This window comes from Aplysia californica, unplaced genomic scaffold (genome assembly GCF_000002075.1).
Source record: "Aplysia californica isolate F4 #8 unplaced genomic scaffold, AplCal3.0 scaffold00358, whole genome shotgun sequence".
Taxonomy (NCBI): domain Eukaryota; kingdom Metazoa; phylum Mollusca; class Gastropoda; order Aplysiida; family Aplysiidae; genus Aplysia; species Aplysia californica.
In genome coordinates, this window is record NW_004797628.1 from 739,049 (window position 1) to 760,688 (window position 21,640).

At 38.4% G+C, this 21,640-nt stretch overlaps 2 protein-coding genes across 2 annotated transcripts in view; one reads left to right on the plus strand and one right to left on the minus strand.

The window, feature by feature from the left end:
• The window catches only part of LOC101852941 (arylsulfatase B), a 12,965-nt gene extending 7,809 nt beyond the window's left edge, over positions 1–5,156 (minus strand). The window contains exons 1-5 of the mRNA XM_013085223.1: positions 4,294–5,156; positions 2,535–2,646; positions 1,357–1,408; positions 684–787; positions 265–400 (exon numbers count right to left, since the gene is read on the minus strand). Of these exons, the coding sequence (XP_012940677.1) occupies positions 265–400; positions 684–787; positions 1,357–1,408; positions 2,535–2,646; positions 4,294–4,390 (501 nt within the window). The 5' untranslated portion in view covers positions 4,391–5,156. The remainder of the gene's footprint in view (positions 1–264; positions 401–683; positions 788–1,356; positions 1,409–2,534; positions 2,647–4,293) is intronic.
• A 142-nt stretch (positions 5,157–5,298) lies between these two features.
• On the plus strand, positions 5,299–19,523 carry LOC101851134 (arylsulfatase B). Its single transcript, XM_005103105.3, has 14 exons — positions 5,299–5,475; positions 7,230–7,341; positions 7,735–7,786; positions 8,558–8,661; positions 8,973–9,079; positions 10,081–10,145; positions 10,632–10,733; positions 11,081–11,144; positions 12,327–12,424; positions 14,273–14,409; positions 14,901–14,962; positions 15,720–15,843; positions 16,924–17,099; positions 18,755–19,523. Exons 1-14 carry the CDS (start codon positions 5,379–5,381, stop codon positions 18,925–18,927), a joined length of 1,473 nt encoding a protein of 490 aa, XP_005103162.1. The 5' UTR covers positions 5,299–5,378; the 3' UTR covers positions 18,928–19,523.
• Positions 19,524–21,640: the final 2,117 nt, after the last annotated feature.

Below are 21,640 nucleotides of genomic sequence, written 5' to 3' on the forward strand. Positions count from 1 at the left end.
TATATATAAAACATATCTTGTACAATACAATATAAAATACAAAACTGCAACCAGTTCAAGAATTTCCCTCCATTTTAAAAGAGTATCGTGTGGGACAAGGATGTAAGTGAATTTGAATTTACCCCACTCACCCCATAGCGAAAAATAAATCAACAACTTTAACAATACACACTCAACAACAAAAAACTTCCCAAAGAATGTCCCATAAAATGTTAAACGGATTCCATTATAAGACACTACAAAACTATTGGGTTTTTTAAAGACAGTTTTCGGATCATAAGTGGCCGACTCACCCTGAACTTTGATGTAGTAATCCTCTCCACTGTTGTAGTAGCCGTAGTACGTGTCAAAACCTCGGTAGGTGGGCGTGCACTCCCAGCGACAGAACCCAAGGTGCCATCTGATGGGGGAGACCACGATACAACAATGTCAGACTCATGAATCAGTTTAATCAGACTTTCGATTTATCAGCAGGATTTTTCAGGAAAACAATTTTTTACTTCACTTCAACGTCTTGCATTTTAGCATTTGGATTGCATAAATTCTAATTCTATTCCCACTAAAAAATTTGTTTTCTTCCCGCGGATGTCGAAAATCCTCATCTCAGGTGATTAAGGAGAAAATAGAACTTGAAAAATTCCCACTAAATGTGTAACTTAGAGAGCTACAAAATAATAACCTACTTTCCCACTATGTGTGTGGCGTAGCCGTTCTTCTTGAGGACTTGGGGCAAGAACGTCTTGTCCATGGGAGCACACACAGCGGCTGCGTTGTTGATCACCATATGCTGCCATGATAGAAGGGGAAGAGGTAGAGGATTAGGAGGAGAAAACAGAGAAAAGGAGGAGAAACATAAAAGCTGGGGAGAGGAAAAGATGGAGATTTGAAGAAAAAAACAGAGGATTTGGAGGAGAAATCACATAGAGTATTTTGAGGGGGTAATGGAAAAAAAAACACAGAGGATTTTGGGGGAACATAAAGGGACTAGAGATTTAGATAGCTCAGACTTCAGAAAATCAAGAAACGATAATAATTATAATTTTGAAAAAGACAATTGTGATAAACATCTTAGATTTAGAGGCACAGCATACACTCTGTAAACCATAATAAATATGTAGAACAGCACATTAATTCAAATTGCTCAAAACACTATTGCTAAAAACCTGGAATCGAAAACTGTTCTTCGACATGAGAGGCAAACATCTCCCCTCTCGTCAAAGGAACATCCACTCCCCCCCTCCACCCACACTTCTCAAGAAGATGACAGCGGCTATCAGATTCATGAAGAAACTAGCACAAGTAACTTACTTGAAGAATCTAGAACACAAATTACTAGAAAAATCTAGCACAACATACCTGCAACCCCAGCCTGAATGGATAATAGCTGGTCATAAATGCACTCCGTGACCTATAACAGTGAGTAGAGAAAAACTGTGTATTAAAGGACATGGCAATAAATGACTATCACTATTCTAATAAAATCCTTTGTACCTTCCAACATTTGTACATAATTATGTATAAAATACAATATGACAACCACTTTTACAATAGGATCATTTTGCACATTCCAACTTTTATACATTATACTGACTTACTCTCTTCCTATACTGTCAGGTACATAAGGTGGAGAGCAGTTGACGCCACGCTAGTCTGTCCCGAGATACTTTCTCCAATTTCGGCACATCTAGGCCCAGGGTAATTGCCTCATCTCTTATTGTGCCTCTATAGTTTCTTGTTGGTCTTCCCCACTTCCTCTTTCCATTTGGTTTCCAATGCCACGTCTGATAAGGCAATCTCGTCTTTGGCATTCTCAGAACATGTCCAAGATATCTCCATCTTCTCTTTTTTATTGTTGTGTTGATATCTTCAATTCCAGCTCTTTTCAACACTTCATTATTTGAAATAAATTCATTCTATTTTATTAGTAAAATTCTTCGTAGACATTTTGTTTGGAAGCTTTTTAATTTTCTTTGAATTGTTTTGTCTGTTTTTCATTCTGAACCATACGTCAATACAGCCAAAATTTGAAAATATTGCAATTATATATTTTTTATTTCGTCTTCAATGAAATGATCTTAGACTTCCAAGTAGTTTTTAATTTCACAAAGCGAACCATCCATTTTTAAGTCTTTGGTGGAAGTTTTACACTATGATACATATGAAATACAATAAATGACTACCACTTTTACAATAGCATCCTTTTGTACATTCCAACATTTTTACATTTATTATACGTAAAATATATATATCGTTGGCCAGCTGTCCAGTTCAGATAGCCCAAAATCTTTAGATTTTTCTTTAATTGCAGTTTCTAAATCTACTACTGTAGTGTACAGGTTAATTGCATGTGCTCAAAAATATTTTGTCGAAATTCAAATTGTTAATTTTGAAAAAAAACAAGAAAAGGGGCATATAATGTAAATGCTATAGCTAGAAAAATTAAAGGTTTTTTCTCTCTCCTGAAAAATTTTGCCTCCTGGGCATAGGCTAGCACATTTAAACAGCTCTCCGACAACATAATACGCTACACTTACGGTGAGCAGAGGGGCTGCACATAGGCGTGGTTGAGGATGACGCCATCATGGGCCAGGCTGTCGATGTTTGGGGATATGATGTCCGGGTTGTTGAAGCCAACGTCATTCCAGCCTGAAAAAGATAAACGCGTTTTTTAAATGTTTAATCTACTCATTTATAAAAAGCACAAGAGATAGTAATTCTTAAGATCGAACAATAGAAACCGAACAGTAATACGCGTAACACAAAAATATATAGGCTACCCCAAGTGTGATCAGCATCCACATTGACTCTCATTCATTTTGCGTTATTATATATATTATATATATAATATAATAATATATATATATATATATATATATATATATATATATATATATATATATATATATATATGTGTGTTCTCTTATTGAAATTTGGTATATTATGGGCCTGTACAGATATTTTAATTGAAAGAGTTGTTGCACAATGAATTGGGCTGGAATATGCATAAATACATCATGCCAGTGTGTAATTAGCTGTTAAAATCTTAGAGTTTCTTGTGAAGCACCTGAAGCCACCAGGAAGTGGGCGCTGCAGAAGTGATCTTGATTATAAGACTGGAAATCATTTCACAACTGACCCATCAAGCAGAGTTATGCTGGTGCCTGTCAAAGAAACATTCTGTATAAGTGTGCATGTAGTGTGAACATTTCCTTGACCACTATAGTGCGGTCAAAGAATTGTGGCGCAACTTTTTGTCAAATATCTCCTTAACTAATAGTTCAACTATTGAACATAGATTCTCCAACTTTAGCACAATGACTTAAATCAATTAGTCTGTATTGATGAATATTTTTTTTCAAACGCCTACTGTATTCTAGAAAATTCCTTAGTAAATACTCATAAAAAACACCAGCCGATAGTTTCTATATGGGCCTATTTTTAAAATTTTACAGCTTCGGCAATATAATATATCACTTTTAAAAGTAATCCGTCTTTTTTTTCTAATCGCGACATTAACCTTATTGAACGAATGGAATTATCACTTTTAGTGCAAAAATGTGTTCACTAGAGAAAACTTATTTCTTGTACAACAAGTTTTGCCACTAAAAGGAGTCATTGGTGAGCTGTGACATAGGCCATATGCAGGTGCAAAATGTGTGTGAGAAGCGAGAAGTCCTGTGAACAATCCCATTTTCCGCATTATGGAGATTTATAGTATTTTATATAAATTTATGAAGAAAAATGTTTAAATATAGCCTAAATTGTTGCGGAAAAATATGATTAAGTTAAGACAAATTGATAATGTACAAACTGCTGTGCAAAGTACGAGAGACAGTGATTCATCCGTTAATGAGATATTTGAGGATAAGTTTCGCCACAAATTTTTGACCACACTATAGGTTACTAGTCCATGCGAAAGTCTCTCCCTTTTTACCCACATAAATCATGTGAAGAAACGCAGGAAAGTTTTCTGACCTCTCTAAACTCAAACAAGTTGTTAAGTATAATTCTGTATTTCAGCAGGTTCTTCGGCATACAAAACATAGGCCTATAGACTATAGAGAAAACATTTTAAATAGGCAAAATTGGGGGTTCTTGGATGTATACCGGGTTTTCACCGACTGTAGGTTACAGTCATTGTTGGCAGGCAATAGGCTATACGCCTAATAATACCAATATTATGACTTTAGTATGATCAATTTAATTAAAGACCGAGAGAAGACTAGATACTAAGCTAACCAAAAAAAGTGTGATGATTAAGATTATTCTCTTCTTTTTCAAACAAATTTTTACCAAGATCATCGACAACCATGAAAACAATGTGTGGTGGTTTGCTGTTTGTTTCAGTCAGAAGAATGAGAAAAGGGAAAATAACAAACAACCACGACATTGCGTGTTTCTTTCCTCCTTCCCGCCGCCAAGCAAAGTTAGACCTGTAGTCAACAGTTAGTTGATTAAGTTCAGAGAGAGAAAGATAACTGTAAGAAGACTCTCTTGATTAGTTAAGCGGGTGTAACATTTACATGTCATGTGACTTTCCGTTCCGTACGCCTTATCACGTGATCAAATAGTCGTCGTCTATAGCGACGAAAGCCGTCTTTTACTTTTAGAGAACTCACGTAATAGTGTATGGTTTGGCCGATTTGGGGGAGGGGAGGAGAGGATTTTCCAACCCACACCCTCTGATTAATTTTTAAGCTACATAATATAATTTGGATGAATGAAATGGGTTATCAAAGGTAGGCCTAGGCATTCAACACAAAGTGAAGGAAACAGGAGAACGAAAAACGATTCGTCATAAGTTTCAAGCGGAATATGAGACGCCGAATGGGTGTCCTATTGGAAAGTGGTCTATGGAATACCACCCTCCATATAAATAACGTTATGCAAATAATATTACGATACCTTATGTTTATTTTATGTGTCAAGACAGCTTGTCGTGTAGGTGTAGTCAATAAAATTCATTAAGGGCTCTTTGAAGAATAATTAAGGATTCTGACACCAGACATGACCAGAGTTTCCCGATGTTTGTTGATAGTAATCAGGAAATTCACCCTCCAAAAGGACAAAGAAACATTACTCGATCAAAGAAAAAGTCAACTTTTCATTATAACACTTGCTTCCCTTGGTTATTTTTCAAATAACATCACTAACCCCATCTCTCAAATCTCAGGTTATTACATATTACGTGCGTTCTCTAAAAAAGAAAAGATCGAAGGCTTTCGTCGCTATAGACGACTCTTTGATCACGTGATAAGGCGTACGGGAAGTCACATGACATGCAAATGTTACGCCCGCTCAATTGACAACAACAGCAGGCCACCCACAGGCTTCAAGTCTAACTTTGCTGACGGCGGGAGGCAGGAAAGAAACACACAATGTCGTGGTTGTTTGTTATTTTCCCTTTTCTCATTCTTCTGACTGAAGTAAACGGCAAACCACCACACGTTGTTTTCATGGTTGTCGATGATCTAGGTATAAATTTGTTTGAAAAAGAAGAAAATGCATGATATAATAGATCTAGATTCTAGATCTAGATCTAGATCTAGAATCTATATATATTCACTCGTAATTTGTTAGCTTCTGTGTGAATGCAGGAGCTGACTTTCGCAACGAGAGACCACCCCAAAAGCACAATAAAGGTGGAAACCCTCTGACCCTAACCCTTACCTTACCCGTGCCCCTACCCCAACCCCTGTCCCACCGTAGTCTTAACCATTAAACTTACCTACCTAGTGGTCGATCCTTTACATTACGTTTTATTACAGAATCTCTGTCTTTTTGTGTTTTAATCATAATAAAAAAAAGTACTGTAATAGGGTCACTCTTTTCCACGATAAGACACATAAGAATAAGACTTGAAATGACATGTTCTAAAACACGAAAAGACACTTGTGACATAAATCTCTTGTGTGTTTATTTGCGCATGTTCACCGCAACACGTTTCGATATTCCGCCAAACATGTTTCTATTGGCCACCAAACATGTTTCTAAGTTCAAGTTGTTCGATCAGCCATCAGTCTTCGCCATTCACCAGGTTTTTTGCCCCGATGGGCTGGCTGTCTCATTTGGTGTTTCCACTGGTGGACGTACTGGAGCAGTGAGGGCCTCTAATTTTAATTTTGCTTTCACCATGAAATGCCTGAAAAGGGCATCGCGCTGGTTCTGCGTTTTCTTAAAGAAAACCTTGGAAGCCATGAGAAACCTCTGGTAGTCACGTAGCAGTCTGGTAGTGTCCAAGGCCAACTGACCTCTGCAGCTCACGGAACTTCGCCTCAACTATGCTCTGGGCGTTGTCCTGCTGACTGCTGAGCAATTGTAGGACATACTAGGACGGAAGGATCTGTCTGCCTGGCCACCACGTCACCTGGTCCAAAAACCTGATTCCTGAGCTCTGGTCGATGCCTTTGAAGCATCCCCACCTTATCTCTGAGAAATGCATCAAAGTTTCTCCTGACATGGACTGTGCACACCACTTTTTTGAGCCTGAGAAAGCTCTTTTAGTGGTAACCCGTATAGCCCTCCCCTCTTCGCCCCCGAAAACTATATGGCTCTCCACCCCTAACACGACTGACAGGTGTTTATTTGGCAAGCGTTGCACATGCTCTGCTGGATGGGTCAGTTGTGAAGTGGTTTTCAGTTAGTAGATATAATAATGAAGATCACGTCTGCAGCATCCAATTTCTGGTCACTCTAGGTGGTTCACGATTATAAGATAACATTTTAACAGCTGACAGAATCATTCACAATGACACCTTTCATGCACACCGTCCATTCAATGTCAAATACACATGTACCAAATTTGACTGACAAAAGAACACATGCACAAAATGACAATCACTGTGGATAGCTGATTATATTTGTTGTTGGCACGAGACTGTCAGCCTAGCTGGTTAAATAGTTTGTCCCGCAATATCTAAATTCTTGCATCTAGATGTAAATTTAAATTTACCTACAAAGTTCCTTCTCTAGTCTAGATTATTTGTCACTGATATTTTCACTCCCTCCTTGCATTATTCTGTTCTGTTGGGGGGGGGGGGGGGGGTGTTTTTTTTTTTTTTTTTTTTAATTTTTTTTTTTTTTTTTTTTTTTTCTCTTCCTCTTTTTTTTTTTTTGTTTTGGGGGGGGGGGGGGGGGTCAATTTCTGTTGTTTTGTCTTTAAAATCATTATCTGTGGTCATTTTGATGGGTTGATTTTAAAGATTTTAAAGCATTTTTATCTCTCCCAGGCTGGAATGACGTGGGCTTCAACAACCCGGACATCATATCCCCAAACATCGACAGCCTGGCTCATGATGGCGTCATCCTCAACCATGCCTACGTGCAGCCCCTCTGCTCACCGTAAGTGCCTGCAACATATATCTTGTCTGCAAACTGTTCAAATGTACTATGCCCAGAAGGCAAAATTTTACAGGAGAGGGGAAAAAACTGTTTTATTCTTTTCACAACTACGTCTACGGTACATTAATGTGTCTTTTCTTGTGTTTTTAAACATTTGGAATTTGAATTTTAACCAAATATTTTTTTGAGCGCCTGTAACTTTTATCACAGATTAAGAAACTGCAAGAAATTAGAAAGTTCAGAATATATATGGCAAAGTAGATCTACATCTGAGCACTTGGCTGACAATATCATGTACATTATGTTGTTAAGTACAAGAGGATCTTATTATTAAAGTGGTAGTCATTCATTGCCATGTCCTATAACACAGTTTTTCTCTACTCACTGTTATAGGTCACGGAGTGCATTTATGACCAGCTACTATCCATTCAGGCTGGGGTTGCAGGTATGTTGTGTTAAATTCTTCAAGTAAGTTGTGTTCTAGGTTCTTTGTAAATTAGTTTAACCACTCTCATCTTCTTGGGATGGGATGGTAGGGGGGAGGGGTGTTCGTTTGACAAAAGGGGAAATGTTTGTCTTTCATGCCAAAGTGCATTGTTTGATTTCTGGTTCTTGGCAATAATATTTGAACAATCAGAATTTATTTGCGCTCAACGTTCAAAATGGAATTAGCATATTCTGCCTTGATTTTCTGCTGTCTGAGCGATCTGGGTCTCTAGCTGTTCCTTTTATTTTTTCTTTCCAATCCTCAATGTTTTTTTCCTTCAAGTCTGTTGGGGTTTTTTCTGTTGCCACAAATCCTTCATGTTTTTTGTTCCAAATTTTAATGTTTTTTTCCTCGAAACCCTCTTTTTTCCCCCATTTTTTGGGGGGGGGTCTTTATTGGCGCTTAAATGAACAAAATTGTGTCGATAGTGCCGTAAAACATCTACTCAATCAATCAATCAATGGGGGGGTCTTTTTACTCTTAATAGTCTATGGGTTTTTTTGGGGGCCCCAAATCTTTTGTTTTTTACTCCTAGTCATGTGGGGGGGTTTTTCCTCAAAATCTTTTAGGTTTTCTCCTCCTTATCCTCTGTTTTTTTTTCTACAAATCCTCATTATCCTCTGTGTTTTTGTTTCCTCTTTCTCTTGTTTTCTTCGCCTGATTTTTACTCTTCTGAATCCTAAGTTTTCTCCACCTTATCCTCCCCCCCCCACACTTCTACTGTGGCAGCATATGGTGATCAACAACGAAGCCCCTGTGTGTGCTCCCCTGGACAAGACGTTCTTGCCCCAAGTCCTCAAGAAGAACGGCTACGCCACACACATAGTGGGAAAGTAGGTTATCATTCTTGTAGTTCTCTAACTTAAGTGACTTAATCATTTGTCCAGAGGTTTTCGAGTTTCATTTTTTTCTCTAGTCACCTCAGACGAGGATTCTCCACCACCACTGCTTGAAGATCACAAATCTTTTAGTGATAATAATAGAATGAGCATTTATGCAATCCAAAAATGCTAAAACGCAAAACGTTGAAGTGAGGTAAAAATTTGTTTTCCTTTCTTCCTGAAAAATCTTGCTGATAAATCGAAAGTCTGATTAAACTGATTAATGAGTCTGACGTTATTTTTGTCGTGGTCTCCCCCACCAGATGGCATCTTGGGTTCTGTCGCTGGGAATGCACGCCCACCTACCGAGGTTTCGACACATACTACGGCTACTACAACAGTGCTGAAGATTACTACATCAAAGTTCAGGGTGAGTCTGGTAGGCCTACTTGTGCCCAGAAAATTTTGTACCGAATATCTTATAATGGAATCCATGTCGTCTGTTGTTATGGGAAATTCTTTGGTAAGCTTTTTGTTGTTTAGAGTAGAGCAAAAATCTTTCTCTTTTTTTTAATTGTCGAGGTTGGTCAATTTAAAAATCCACTCTTCCATCCCTTTTTCCGAGGCCCCATGCCCTCTAATTTATATATATAATCCCTCTAATTTATATATATAATATATACTTTACTTTTGTAATATGGAGGAAACTGGTTGCATGCAGTTTTTTTGTACTTTGTGTGAGATATGCTCTTGCAAATGATATGTTCTGTGTTTGAGAGATGTTCTTCCTTTCCTTGTGAGTAGACGGAAATAGAGTACTCTGGTATTGGTAGTCTTTGTCTCTTCTCTTTTCTGTACAATCTTGATCTTTGTGAAAGAATAACTATTATTCTATTTTTTTGTTTTTGCAATGATGGCTGTGTTGATGTGCCCGTCTATTTTTACAGTTAGTTATGATGTTGATCTTCTTTTTATTTCTACAAACATGATTGTTCTAATTTACCTTTCTATTTCTGCAATCATGATTGTGTTGTATGTAGGCCTATCTTCTCTGATTCTATTATAATCATGAATATAATGTTATCTTATCAGTCTATTTCTTCAGTCATGAATGTGTTAACATACTACATCTGTCTATTTCTACCATCATATTTGTGTTGATCTATCTTTCTTTTTATTTCTACAATCATGATTGTGTTGATCTACCTTTCTTCCTGTTTTTATAATCATGATTGTGTCGATCTATCTTTCTTTCTGTCTCTACAATCATGATTGTTTTAGTGCACACCTTTCTCTATGAGTACAAACATGATTGTGTTAGTGTGCATTTTTATTTTATTTCGCCAATCATGATTGTAGGCCTACTAATGTTCATGATCTTTCTCTTTTCTATTGACTAAAGAGGGTTTCTTTTTACCACTTTGTTTCCAGCACAAGGCTTTGATTTCCACATCAACGAAAAGATCAACTGGGATGCTGTAGGGAACTATTCTGCTGTAAGTCTGTCCCCATCGTTTTATGCTAGAAAAATTCTGAAATTATGCAAACTGAGCCCAAAAATGTGAAATTATGCGATTCTGTTAATTTTAACATAGAATGATGAAGGAAAATAATCAGAAATTATGCCCAAAAATTTGCTAAATTATGCGGGGTGCATAAAACCACAGGGTCAGGTAAGTCCCCGCAAGATGTTGGCAAATGTCTAGACTTAATGAAGCTGCTGATTGGATTGCTTGGAATTTTTTATTTTTTTATTTTGTTTGCTTTCCTTTTTTTCTTCTTTTTTAAAAATAGTTTTTCTTGTTTGTTTTTAAGCTTGAAGTTTTCAAATGGGTGTGTACGAACCATTCTCTTAAAAAACCAAAATCACCAGTATTTATTTTTGTGTTTTTGAACTTGGTAGGCCTACAATCCAGACTGGATTTTGGGTGTAGGGGGCTGGGGAATTTTCCGTCTATCTTTATTTGTTCTCTCTCTGACAGTACCAGTACGGCGATGCTGTGGAGAATGTGGTGAGACAACATGATCCGACTGCACCCCTCTTCTTGTACTTTCCCATACAGTCAGTGCATGAACCACTGGAGGTACGTAGCGGTATTGTGTGTGTGTGTGTATGTGTGTGTGTGTGTGTGTGGATATAGCAGGACATTCCATTGTCCCCCCCCCAAAAAAAAAACCAAAAAAAAAATCGTGTGGGTGCTTTGCTGGTGCCCTTGTGTGGTTTGCTATTTCTTTCCTATCCAACTTCATCTATAGTCCTTATCTCTTCTCCTTCTTTTCTTTGTAGTATATTACTCTGTAGTAACACCTCTATTTATGCTTTTGCATTTATAAGTACGATTTGTGTTGTAAGTGCCATAGATCTCTAACTAAAACTAAAAACTGAAATCCCTCCCCAATGTTGAGACAGTTTGTCTTTGTCTCCCTGCAGGTTCCCTTACATTACTACAACATGTACCCAAACATCACCAACGATGGAAGACGGATATTTTCAGGTAACACAAATCTTGTCTGGCCTTCCTCTCTGTCAGTTTCCTGCTGTTTTTAAGAACAGTTTTTTTTTTTTTTATGCCCCTTCCTGCACAAACTTAGAAGTTCTGGCAGACTTGGTACCGTATTGAGGGTGGGTGGTTGGCAGGCGCTCTGGTATAGTTTGTTCCTTCTTTCTTATCGAATATCCATCGTTCTTATCTCTCCTCCTTCTTTTCTTCGTATGATACTCTCTCTTGCCACACTTCTATTCTTCAGCACTTATGTGACCTATTTGTGTAGCAAGTGCTGTAAAACTTTTATTAAAGCTAAAAGCTAAAGAGTTGAAGGACAAAGTAGATTCTATCATGATCATTTCATCAGAATATGGAACAAGGTTAAGTGCAGAGACATTTAGTATCACAAACTAAAGAAAGAAGTCTGCATTTTCATCTCTGGACTCACCTGTCATATATATCTCTCACGATGTATGTAAATATAGAATAGCTTACCCGTCATATCTCTCACTGTGTGTCTGCATATAGAACAGCTCACCCGTCATATATACTCACAGTGTATCTAAATATAGAACAGCTCATCTTCCATAATATCTCTAACCATCACAATGTATCCTAGTAGTATAGAACAACTCATCTACCATAGGTCTCGTAGTCGTAGAGTATCTAAATATAAAATAGCTCACTTATCATGTCTTTTACGCTGTATCTAAATATAGAACAGCTCATCTTCGATATAGGTCTTTCTCTTACAATGTATCCCAGTATAAAACAACTCACCTACCATGGGTCTCAGGATGTATCTAAATTTATATAGAATAACTCACCTGTCGTATCTCTCATGATGTATCTAAATATTGAAATGCTTATTTTCTATATCTCTTACTGTGTATCTAAGTATAGAATAACTCACCTGCCATAGATTGCACAGTGTATCTAAATATAGAAAAGCTCACTTTTCATATCTGTCATGATGTAGGCCCCTATCTATACAGCAGAGAAAACTCATGAACAAACTCACCCGTCATATCTCTCACGATGTTTTTTCTCCTATGCCTATATATTTTGTTCTCTTCATAGTCTTTGCTTTATTCTTCACTAATCCTAATCCCTAAATATGCAATAGTTTAGCGTCATACTTTGCGCCCTCCCCCACCCACCCAATGAATCATTTCCCTTTCTCACGGACAGGCATGGTGACGGCCGCGGACGATGTGGTGGGCCGACTGGTCAAGGTGCTCAAAGACAGGGATATGTTTGATGACACCATTTTCTTCTTCACCGCCGATGTGAGTCATTTATTCATTCATTCATTCATTTATTCTTTCATTCATTTATTCTTTCATTCATTTATTTATTTATTTATTTGTGAGACGTTCGACAAAATGAGTTACTCCTCGCAATCCACATATGGAGATTGGCCAAAAATCAATACTAGGGTCAAATTTATAGATTTTCTGTAGATGCCATATTCTTAAAGGATAACATGCCCTTTATTATTTCATTCTTATAAGTTGTAAAAACTTCACCAATAAGAAGGATGTGTCTATTTCCAAAGGGCTCGAATTGGAGAAGTAACTCATTTTGTCAGCACGCTTCACATTTATTTATTTGTTTGGGGTTGTTTTGTTGTTTTTTTCTGTTTCTGTTGAGGGAGGGGGGGGGGGCAAGCTGGAGGTTTTCTGTGGTGTATGACTAATTGATGAGGTGGCTAGAGACTGTCATTGGTGTGTAAGTTATTGGGTGGGCAGTGATTGGTCAAGGTGCTCAAAGACAGGGACATGTTTGATGACACCATCTTCTTCTTCACCGCCGATGTGAGTCATTGTTTTGAGTTGGTGGTTGGTGGGAGCTCTGGTGTGATTTACCCCTTCTTTCCTATCAAACATCTGCCGTCCTTCTCTCTCTTCCTTCTTTTCTTTACATTATTCTTTCTAGTAACACCTCTAATCTTTGGCATTATATGATGTATTGGTGTTGCAAGTGCCTTGAAAATCTGACTTAGACTAAAAACAACTAAATGACCATATTGGGTTGAGAGAAATTGGAGGGGGGGGGGGGAGACAGATTGTCTTATCTTGTGCAGTCATCTGTACAGAGCAGTGGCTGGGTATCATACCATTTGTAACTGGTTATTTATGGTTGTATTGTTGTTTCAGGGCACTCTGTTAACTCTCCACCCCCCCCCCCCCCCACCCCCCACCGGGGCGGTGGCACTGACTGAAGTGTCTTTTAGCCATTCCCAAAGGGGGGACATTTCTCGTTCATGCACAGTAGAATTGTAAATGGGCTGATTCATCAATGTCACGCTCTTAACTGTGCCTGATCTACAACAGGGAACTGCTGCTTTTTCTTTCCTTATCCTTACTATCGTCATTTTTCCTCTACTTCTTTTGCATGTTTGTCACACTCTTGTGAATTGCTATTTCTGGGAGCCTTGAAAGTCGAAACAGAGTTTGTGCTGTTGAAGCTAGAGAGGTGAGCAGAGTAGATCTAAGTCTGATTCCCTGTAAGAACTTCTCTGTTGACATCCTCCCCTTGGCGCTCATATGACCTTATGCAGTTGCGAGTGCCGTAAAACCTCTACTAAATAAGTAAATAATAATACTCTGTTAACTCAGCTGTATCATACTGAGCTACAGAGTGGATGACCCTGGTTCAAATCCCTGGCTGGGTGTTCTTGAGCTTGGGTCGTTTTGTGGAGTTTTTAAGGCTTGATCCTATTGGAGACAGATGTTAAATTCAGAGGTCCCTCCTCTTGAATGACCTAATAAGTATTAAACCCATACACATACATTTATGTTTCATGCCTTGGACTTGGACAAAAGGGCAAGAGCCCAGCTGTTGTTGGATTGATAACAACAACAACAACATTGATGTTTCATGCGGGGATTTCTACTGAATGATGTGTGTGTGTGGTGAAACGCCAAAGCAATGTGCCAGGATCTGGGCAATAAAGATGTATCTTATCTTGTACTTTTCATCACACTGGTTTCCTTTCCTTTTATTTATTTCCATGTCTTGTGCGGTCATCTCCACAGAATGGTGAGTGGGTTCTGTACTATGTATATACTATATTATGACACTGGTTACTTTTGTTGGTACCATGTTGATATCTCATATGGTCATCTCCACAGAATGGTGGCTGGGTACCGTACCACGGGAACAACTACCCCCTGAGGGGAGGCAAAATCACCATCTGGGAGGGTGGCACCCGCGTGCCTGCTTTTGTGCACGGGAAACCTCTACAGAAGACTGGAGTGAGATATGATGGGTAAGCTGTTCTATATGTAGAAACATTGTGGGAGATATGATGGGTAAGCTGTTCTATATATGGAAACATTGTGGGTGGTATGACAGGTGAGCTGTTCTGTATTTAGATACATCGTGGGAGATATGATTGGTAAGCCATTCTATATTTAGCCATATATAAGAGATAAATGGAAAAGCTGTGCCATTTATTTGAAATGTCATTAGAGAGATATCTACCCCATGGGAGGGTTATAATGTATCACGAGTGAACTGTTCTAAATCTAGATACATCATGAGAGAAAGGATGATCATGACACTGATAATAATCAGTGTGATGACATTGATAATGATGTTATCAATAGATTAATGAAGACAATATTGATTTGTGTTGATAATGATGATGATATATTGATAATTGTGTTGTAAATAATGATGATGATTTTGATGTTGTAAAAGATATTTATGTTGATAATGATGACAATATGAGAGTTCTGCATCTTGTGTGTGTTTCAGACTGATGCATGCGGTCGACTGGTTCCCCACGATTCTGGAGGCAGCGGGAATAAATTACTCTGGTGAGGATTGTTGTATCTTTTGGATGGGGGGGGGGGGGGGGGTGTCGAAGATATGTTAGTTTGAGTGTATGTGTGGCCTCATTGGGAATGTTTACATGTGTGTGTGTGTCTCTCTGTGTGTATGAGCCGTTTGTGGCTCTGTTAATGAATCTTTTGATTCATTCAAATGTCAGCTGAAGTCGTTTCTGTTTTTAAATTAATAAGATGTATATTTGGAGTAATTTTCTATTTTCTTTTTGTCAGAACACAACGTTTTATGTTACTGTTGTACGTTGTACTGTATTGTAAAACGCTCAGAGCCTGTGTACTTTAATCGGGGTAGAGTGCTATATAAATGTCATTTATTATTACATGTATTATTATCTATAGCAGTATCCGGGTGATTTTACTTGTCACATCCCTTTTCTACTCTGCAAGTGGCCACATCCAAATAGTATCACATTTATCATTTTACAGGTGATAAATCGTACAACCATTTCTTTGTCTCATACCGTGGTCATATTTATAATTTCTACTGTAATGAATTGCTCCAACATTCCCTTGGGTGGTTGACAGGTGTTCTGATGTAGTTTGCTCCTTATTTCCTATCAAACACATATCGTTCTTTTCTCTTCTTCTTTTTTTTTTTTTTGTGTGTCTGTTACTTTCTAGTAACGCCTGCTCTAATCTTTAGTACTTATATGACCTAATTGTGTTGCAAGTACTGTAAAACGCTCACTACAACTAAAACTCAATGTCCTTGCCTGTGGTCGCCCAGACCCGCACAGAGACGGGATCAGCCAGTGGCAGTCCATCACGTCACTGTCCGCCTCCAGACGCTCCGAGTTTGTCTATAACCTGGACAACTACACCACTCCCAACCAGGGACACGCAGCCATCAGGTGAGTCACGCTGTAGTATAATAGTCATATTATGAGTCACCACACCGTATAATAGTCATATCATGAGTCACAAAAATTGTATCAAAGTTATATTGTGAGTCACCATGCCGTATAATGGTCAAATCATGAGTCATAAAAAGTGTATAATAGTCATATTGAAAGTCATGCCATACAATGGTCATATCACGAGTCGTAAAAAGTATCAGAGTTATGGTGTGAGTCACCACACCGTATAAAGGTCATAACATGGGTCACAAAAAGTGTAGATCTATCATAGTCACCGCACCGTATGATGGTCATATCATGAGTCACAAAAAGTGTGGTCGGTGGGTGCTGTGGTGTGGCTTGCTTTTTCTTTCCTGTCCAAACATCTATCGTCCTTATCTCTCCTTCGTCTATTTTGTGTTTGTTACTCTCTTGTAACACCTCTAATCTTCGGCACTTATATGACCTTACTTATTGTGGTGTTGCAAGTGCCGTAAAACACTTACTAAAACTAAAAACAAAAAGTGTATCAGAGTCATATTGTGAGTCATGCCGTATCAGGGCAATGTTGAATAGGTTAGTGTTTGGGTTATGAGTGAGTGTATTGTAACATAGACATGTGTGAGTGAGTGAATAGGTTAGTGTTTGGATTGTTGTGAATGGGTTGTGACACAAAAATGTGTGTGTGTGTGAAATTAGTTAGTGTTAGGGTTAAGAATGAGTTGAGTTGGGACATAGAAATAAGTGTGGGTGGTTGACGGGTGCTCTTGTGTGGTTTGCTTCTTCTTTCCTATCAAACGTCTATCGTCCTTATCTCTGCTTTTTCTTTTTTGTATTTGTTACTTTCTTGCACTTATATGACCTTATTGTGTTGCAAGTGCCGTAAAACACTTACTATCTAAAGCAGAAATATGGAAACGGTTAGTGTTTGGATTATGGGTGAGTTTAAGTGTGTTGAAACACAGAAATGTGTGTGGAGCAGGTCAGTTTTTGGATAATAGGTGAGTTAAGTCCATTGTGACGCGGAAATGTGTGTGTGGGTATATATTATAAAGTTACTGTCTGGATTATGACTGAGTGTGTCTCTGGTTTCAGAGTGGGCGACTTCAAACTGATCGTAGGTTACCCCGGCCTGTACAACGACTGGTACAAACCGGAGGAAGACTGGCCGGGACCCCCGCCCAGCTCGGACTACTCGGACCTGGACTCACAAATGGACCCTCACACCTACTCCAACTGGACCAAGTTCAGGGGCCTCTACAACATCAAAGGTGAGGGAGTCGGTGGTTGGCGGGTGCTCTGGTGTTTTTTGCTTCTTCTTGCGTATGAAACATCTGTCGTCCTTATCTCCCCTCCTTCTTCTTTTTTATGTTTGTTGCTCTCTTGTAACACCTCTAATCTTCTGGCGCTCATATGACCTTATGCAGTTGGGAGCACCGTAAAACCTCTACTAAAACTAAACTAAAAGGTGAGGGATACACATATGACCTGTATGAACACAACCATAAGGTGTTGTGCGTATGTATTACACAAATGAGCCGTATGAAGACAACAACTTGTAGATACCCCCCGGGGCAGTGCCACTGACTGAAGTGTCTTTAGGCCTTTCCCAAAGAGGGGACATATCTCGTTCAAGCATAGTAGAATTGTAAATGGGCTGACTCATGTCACCTCATGACTGTGCCTGATCTACAACAGGGAACTGCTGCTTTTTCTTTCCTGATCCTTACTATTGTCATTTTCCTCTACTTCTTTTGTATGTTTGTCACTCCCTTGTGACCTGCTATTTTGGGGTGCCTTGATAGTCGAAGTAGACCTTGTGCTGTTGAAGCTAGAGAGGTGAGCAGTCAAAGTCTGATTCCCTGTAAAGACTTCTCTGTTGACACCCACCCCTTGGCGCTCATATGACCTTATGCAGTTGCGAGCGCCGTAAAACCCTCTGCTATAAAAAACAAAAAAACTTGTAGATACCCTATAACCATTAGGTGTTGTATGTGTTTGTTACACAGATGACCTATACAAACACAACAACTTGCAAGATACTCTACAACCACAACCACAATGTGTTGTGTGTGTGTATGTATTACACAGATGACCCATGTTATATGAACACTACGACTTGTAGATACCCTAAAACCCTAAGGTGTTGTGTGTGTGTGTATTACACAGATGACCTGTAAACGTATGAACACAACAACTTGTTGTAAGATACCCTCTTACCGCAATGTGTTGTGTGTGTGTATGTATTACACAGATTACCCAAATTATATGAACACTACGACTTGTAGATACCCTAAAACCATATGGTGATTTGCATGAGTGTGTGTGGGTTTGTGTGTGTGTGTGTGTTTATTACACTATTTACACAGATGACTGGTAGGAACACAACAACCTGTCAGATACTCAATAACAACAATGTGTTGTGTGTGTATGTATTACACAGATGACCTGTATATACATATGAACACAACAACTTGTTGTACTCTAACCACAATATGTGTTGTTTGTGTGTGTGTGTATGTATTACACAGATGACCTATATATGAACACAACAATTTGTTGTACGATACTCCCATACCACAATATTATGCTGTACGCACGTATTACACAGATGACCTATATATATATACTTATGAACACAACAGTTTGTTGTAAGATACCCTCTAACCACTATGTGTTGTGTGTGTATTACACAGATGACCTATATATGAACACAACATCGTGTAAGATACCCCCTAACCACAATATGTTGTACGTGACGTATGTATTACACAGATGACCTATATATGAACACAACAATTTGTTGTAAGATGCCCTCTAACCACAATGTGTTGTGTATGTGTATTACATAGATGACCTATATATGAACACAACAATGTGTAAGATACTCAATAACCTCAATATGTTGTGTGTATGTATTTTACAGATGACCCGTACGAACACAACAACTTGTACGACAAACTCCCAGAGGTTGTAGAAAAGCTCAAGGCGCGGATGTCCCACTACTACACAATGATGGTGCCGGCTAACTACCCACCCAACGACCCCAAAGCTGACCCCAACAACTTTGACCTCTGGTGGCAGCCAGGCTGGTGTTGAGAGGTCAAGAGGTCATCCCTGTGCTCACTGCAGGGGTGTATTTGTGCGACATCTTTGTGTGCTGTGAGTTTATAATCAGTGAGGATATTTTCTTAGAGGAAAAAGACAATCACTCAAAACCGTATTGTTGAGATGAGAAGAAGCAGTATTATTGTTGATGTTGTTGCTGGTTTTACTTTTAATATTAGGTCTGTTATTGTTATTGATGTTAGGTCTATTATTATAATTGATGTTATAATATTTGTTGTATTTTTTATGAAATTTTTAATTTTGACTGGGCATCAGATTCAAAGCAGCTGATACACTTTGTCATATTTGTTGTTATGAAAAAGGGTCTTACTTTTTGCTTCATGGTTAGTTAGTGTCTTTTGGCCTGGCTACTGAAGTAATGTTATGTTTTTATGGTCAGAGTAGACTTTGTTTAACACAGAATTCCTGCTTACACGAAAGGGTTTCAAATACCCTTATTACTTCTCTTAATTTAACCTGAAATCTGCTTAGCACAAAAAATTCTCTGTTCTTGTGAAGTTTATATAATCAGATTTTGCTCTATATACGTGAGAGAAACCAGACTTCAAGTGTGACGTGATTGCGAAGAAAAAAGAAAGTTTTACTGTGTTTGCTGAGTGTTAGTTCTCTGTGACTGGAGAAATCTGACTACTGGGCCATTCTTTCCGGTTTAATGATGACTTGGGTGCAAAGAAAATTGTGTTGCTTGTTTTGAGATTTTACTTATCAATCTCTACTTTTTGTTTAATTGCTTCAAGTAATGATACTGTGCATTTATATCTTTTTATAAAAATCTCTTTACTGATCTTTGGAAGTACTATGCTGACTCTGTAGTTTATTGTGCCATACTCTGTCTACCTTTATGTGTTCTATTTCAAAGAGCTAATTGCCCTGTTAAAAAAGCTTACTTTATGTTTATGTTTTAGAGTGTAACGCATGGTCTGAAATCTTTTAATTTTGCTTTCTTCTGATTCATCTTTTCATATATCTTTGAGCTTGAAATCTTCTGTTTTTCTATTGGGAATCATTCGCATTATCTTGTAGTCCACAAAAAGGGAAGGTTGGAGAACAGTTAGTCTCCTGTGATGTAGGCCTGTTACAAGTATGTGCAATTTTCTGGGGGGGTGGGAGGGGGGGGGAGTATTCTCAAGAGTTGGGATGTGTGGTTGGAGGAGGAGGGGGGGAATAGGTTTGGAAAATAGTAATGCCCTTATGATGTGCCCCTGATTTCCCAAGTGTGTTCAATAGTCTGTTTTTGAGTTTGTGTGATGACTGTAGACATTTCAGCAAAGTCTGCCGTCTCTAGAGTCAATGTTTTTAGACATGATTTGTTTTCTTTTTGCAATATTGTACTCATAACAACATTTTTGACACAATTTGTTTTCTTTTTGTAATATTCTACTCGCAACAACGTTTTTGACACAATTTGTTTTCTTTTTGCAATATTCTACTCGCAACAACGTTTTTGACACTATTTATTTTCTTTTTACAATATTCTACTCGTGGCAGTTTTTAAAAATATTATCTGTACATTTGATAGATCTTCCAATGCAAATTTACTCTGCACAACATCTGTTTTATGTATTTCTATGGCTGCTTATAATGTTATTGGAATGTTGTTTATTTTGCGTTCCTTTTGATGAGTACATCAACGCACAAGATTAATTAATTAGCCTTTTGTATGTTTGTCACTCTCTTGTGACCTGCTTTTTTGGGGTGCCTTGATAGTCGAAGCAGACCTTGTGCTGTTGAAGCGAGAGAGGTGAGCAGTCTAAGTCTGATTTCCTGTAACGACTTCTCTGTTGACACCCACCCCTTGGCACTCATATGACCTTATGCTGTTGCGAGCGCCGTAAAACCCTCTACTATAAAAAAAAAATTTTTAATAAATTAGCCAGAACATAGATCTGGACATCTAACTACACAATGAACAAGAACCCAGTCATTAAATGCCTCAAATGGAAGAGAGGGATGGCCCCGAATGGTAAACCATAAACGCCAATGTCTGCTCCAGACAAGAGACTTGATGACGGTTGTTGGTGTTCTAGTCGTGGTCTGGTTGCGTAGACGTTTGAACTTTTTCTTTGATTAAAGACTCCCAGTCTACGGAACCTTCCCTGTGGGTGGTTGGTGGGTGCTTCAGTGTAGTTTGTTCCTTCTTTTCTATCAAAGATCTATAGTCCCTATCTCTCCTCCTTTTTTGTTTTAAATTGTTACTCTCTAATATCACCTCTAATCTTTGGCACTGAAATGACCTATTTGTGATCCAAGCGCTGTTAAACTCTAACTCTTTCTAAAACAAAAACTGAGAAATTCCCCAGCATGTTTTCTGACCAGGCTGACTAAAATCTGTTTGACTATCTCATGGATGGATCTGCACATGGGGAAGGAACTGACATGGGGGGGGGGGGGTGTTGGTGGGGGAAAGCTCTGAGCAAAGACGAAACATGACACGTTTCTTTTCTCATGTGTTGACAGATTGTTTTTGTTCCCCTGTTTTGTTTTGTAAGGAATGCCACTCGACGCAACAAAGTGGGGAGGTTTTTGTGACATGACAGATGATGGCATAATCTTATAAAGCTTTTCTACTCAGTTCTGACATTTGAGTTTTGCGAAAGATATAAATATAATAATAATAATAAATGTATATAATAATTGCATTTATTTAGCGCTAACTCATGCTCTACATTATGCTCTATGCGCT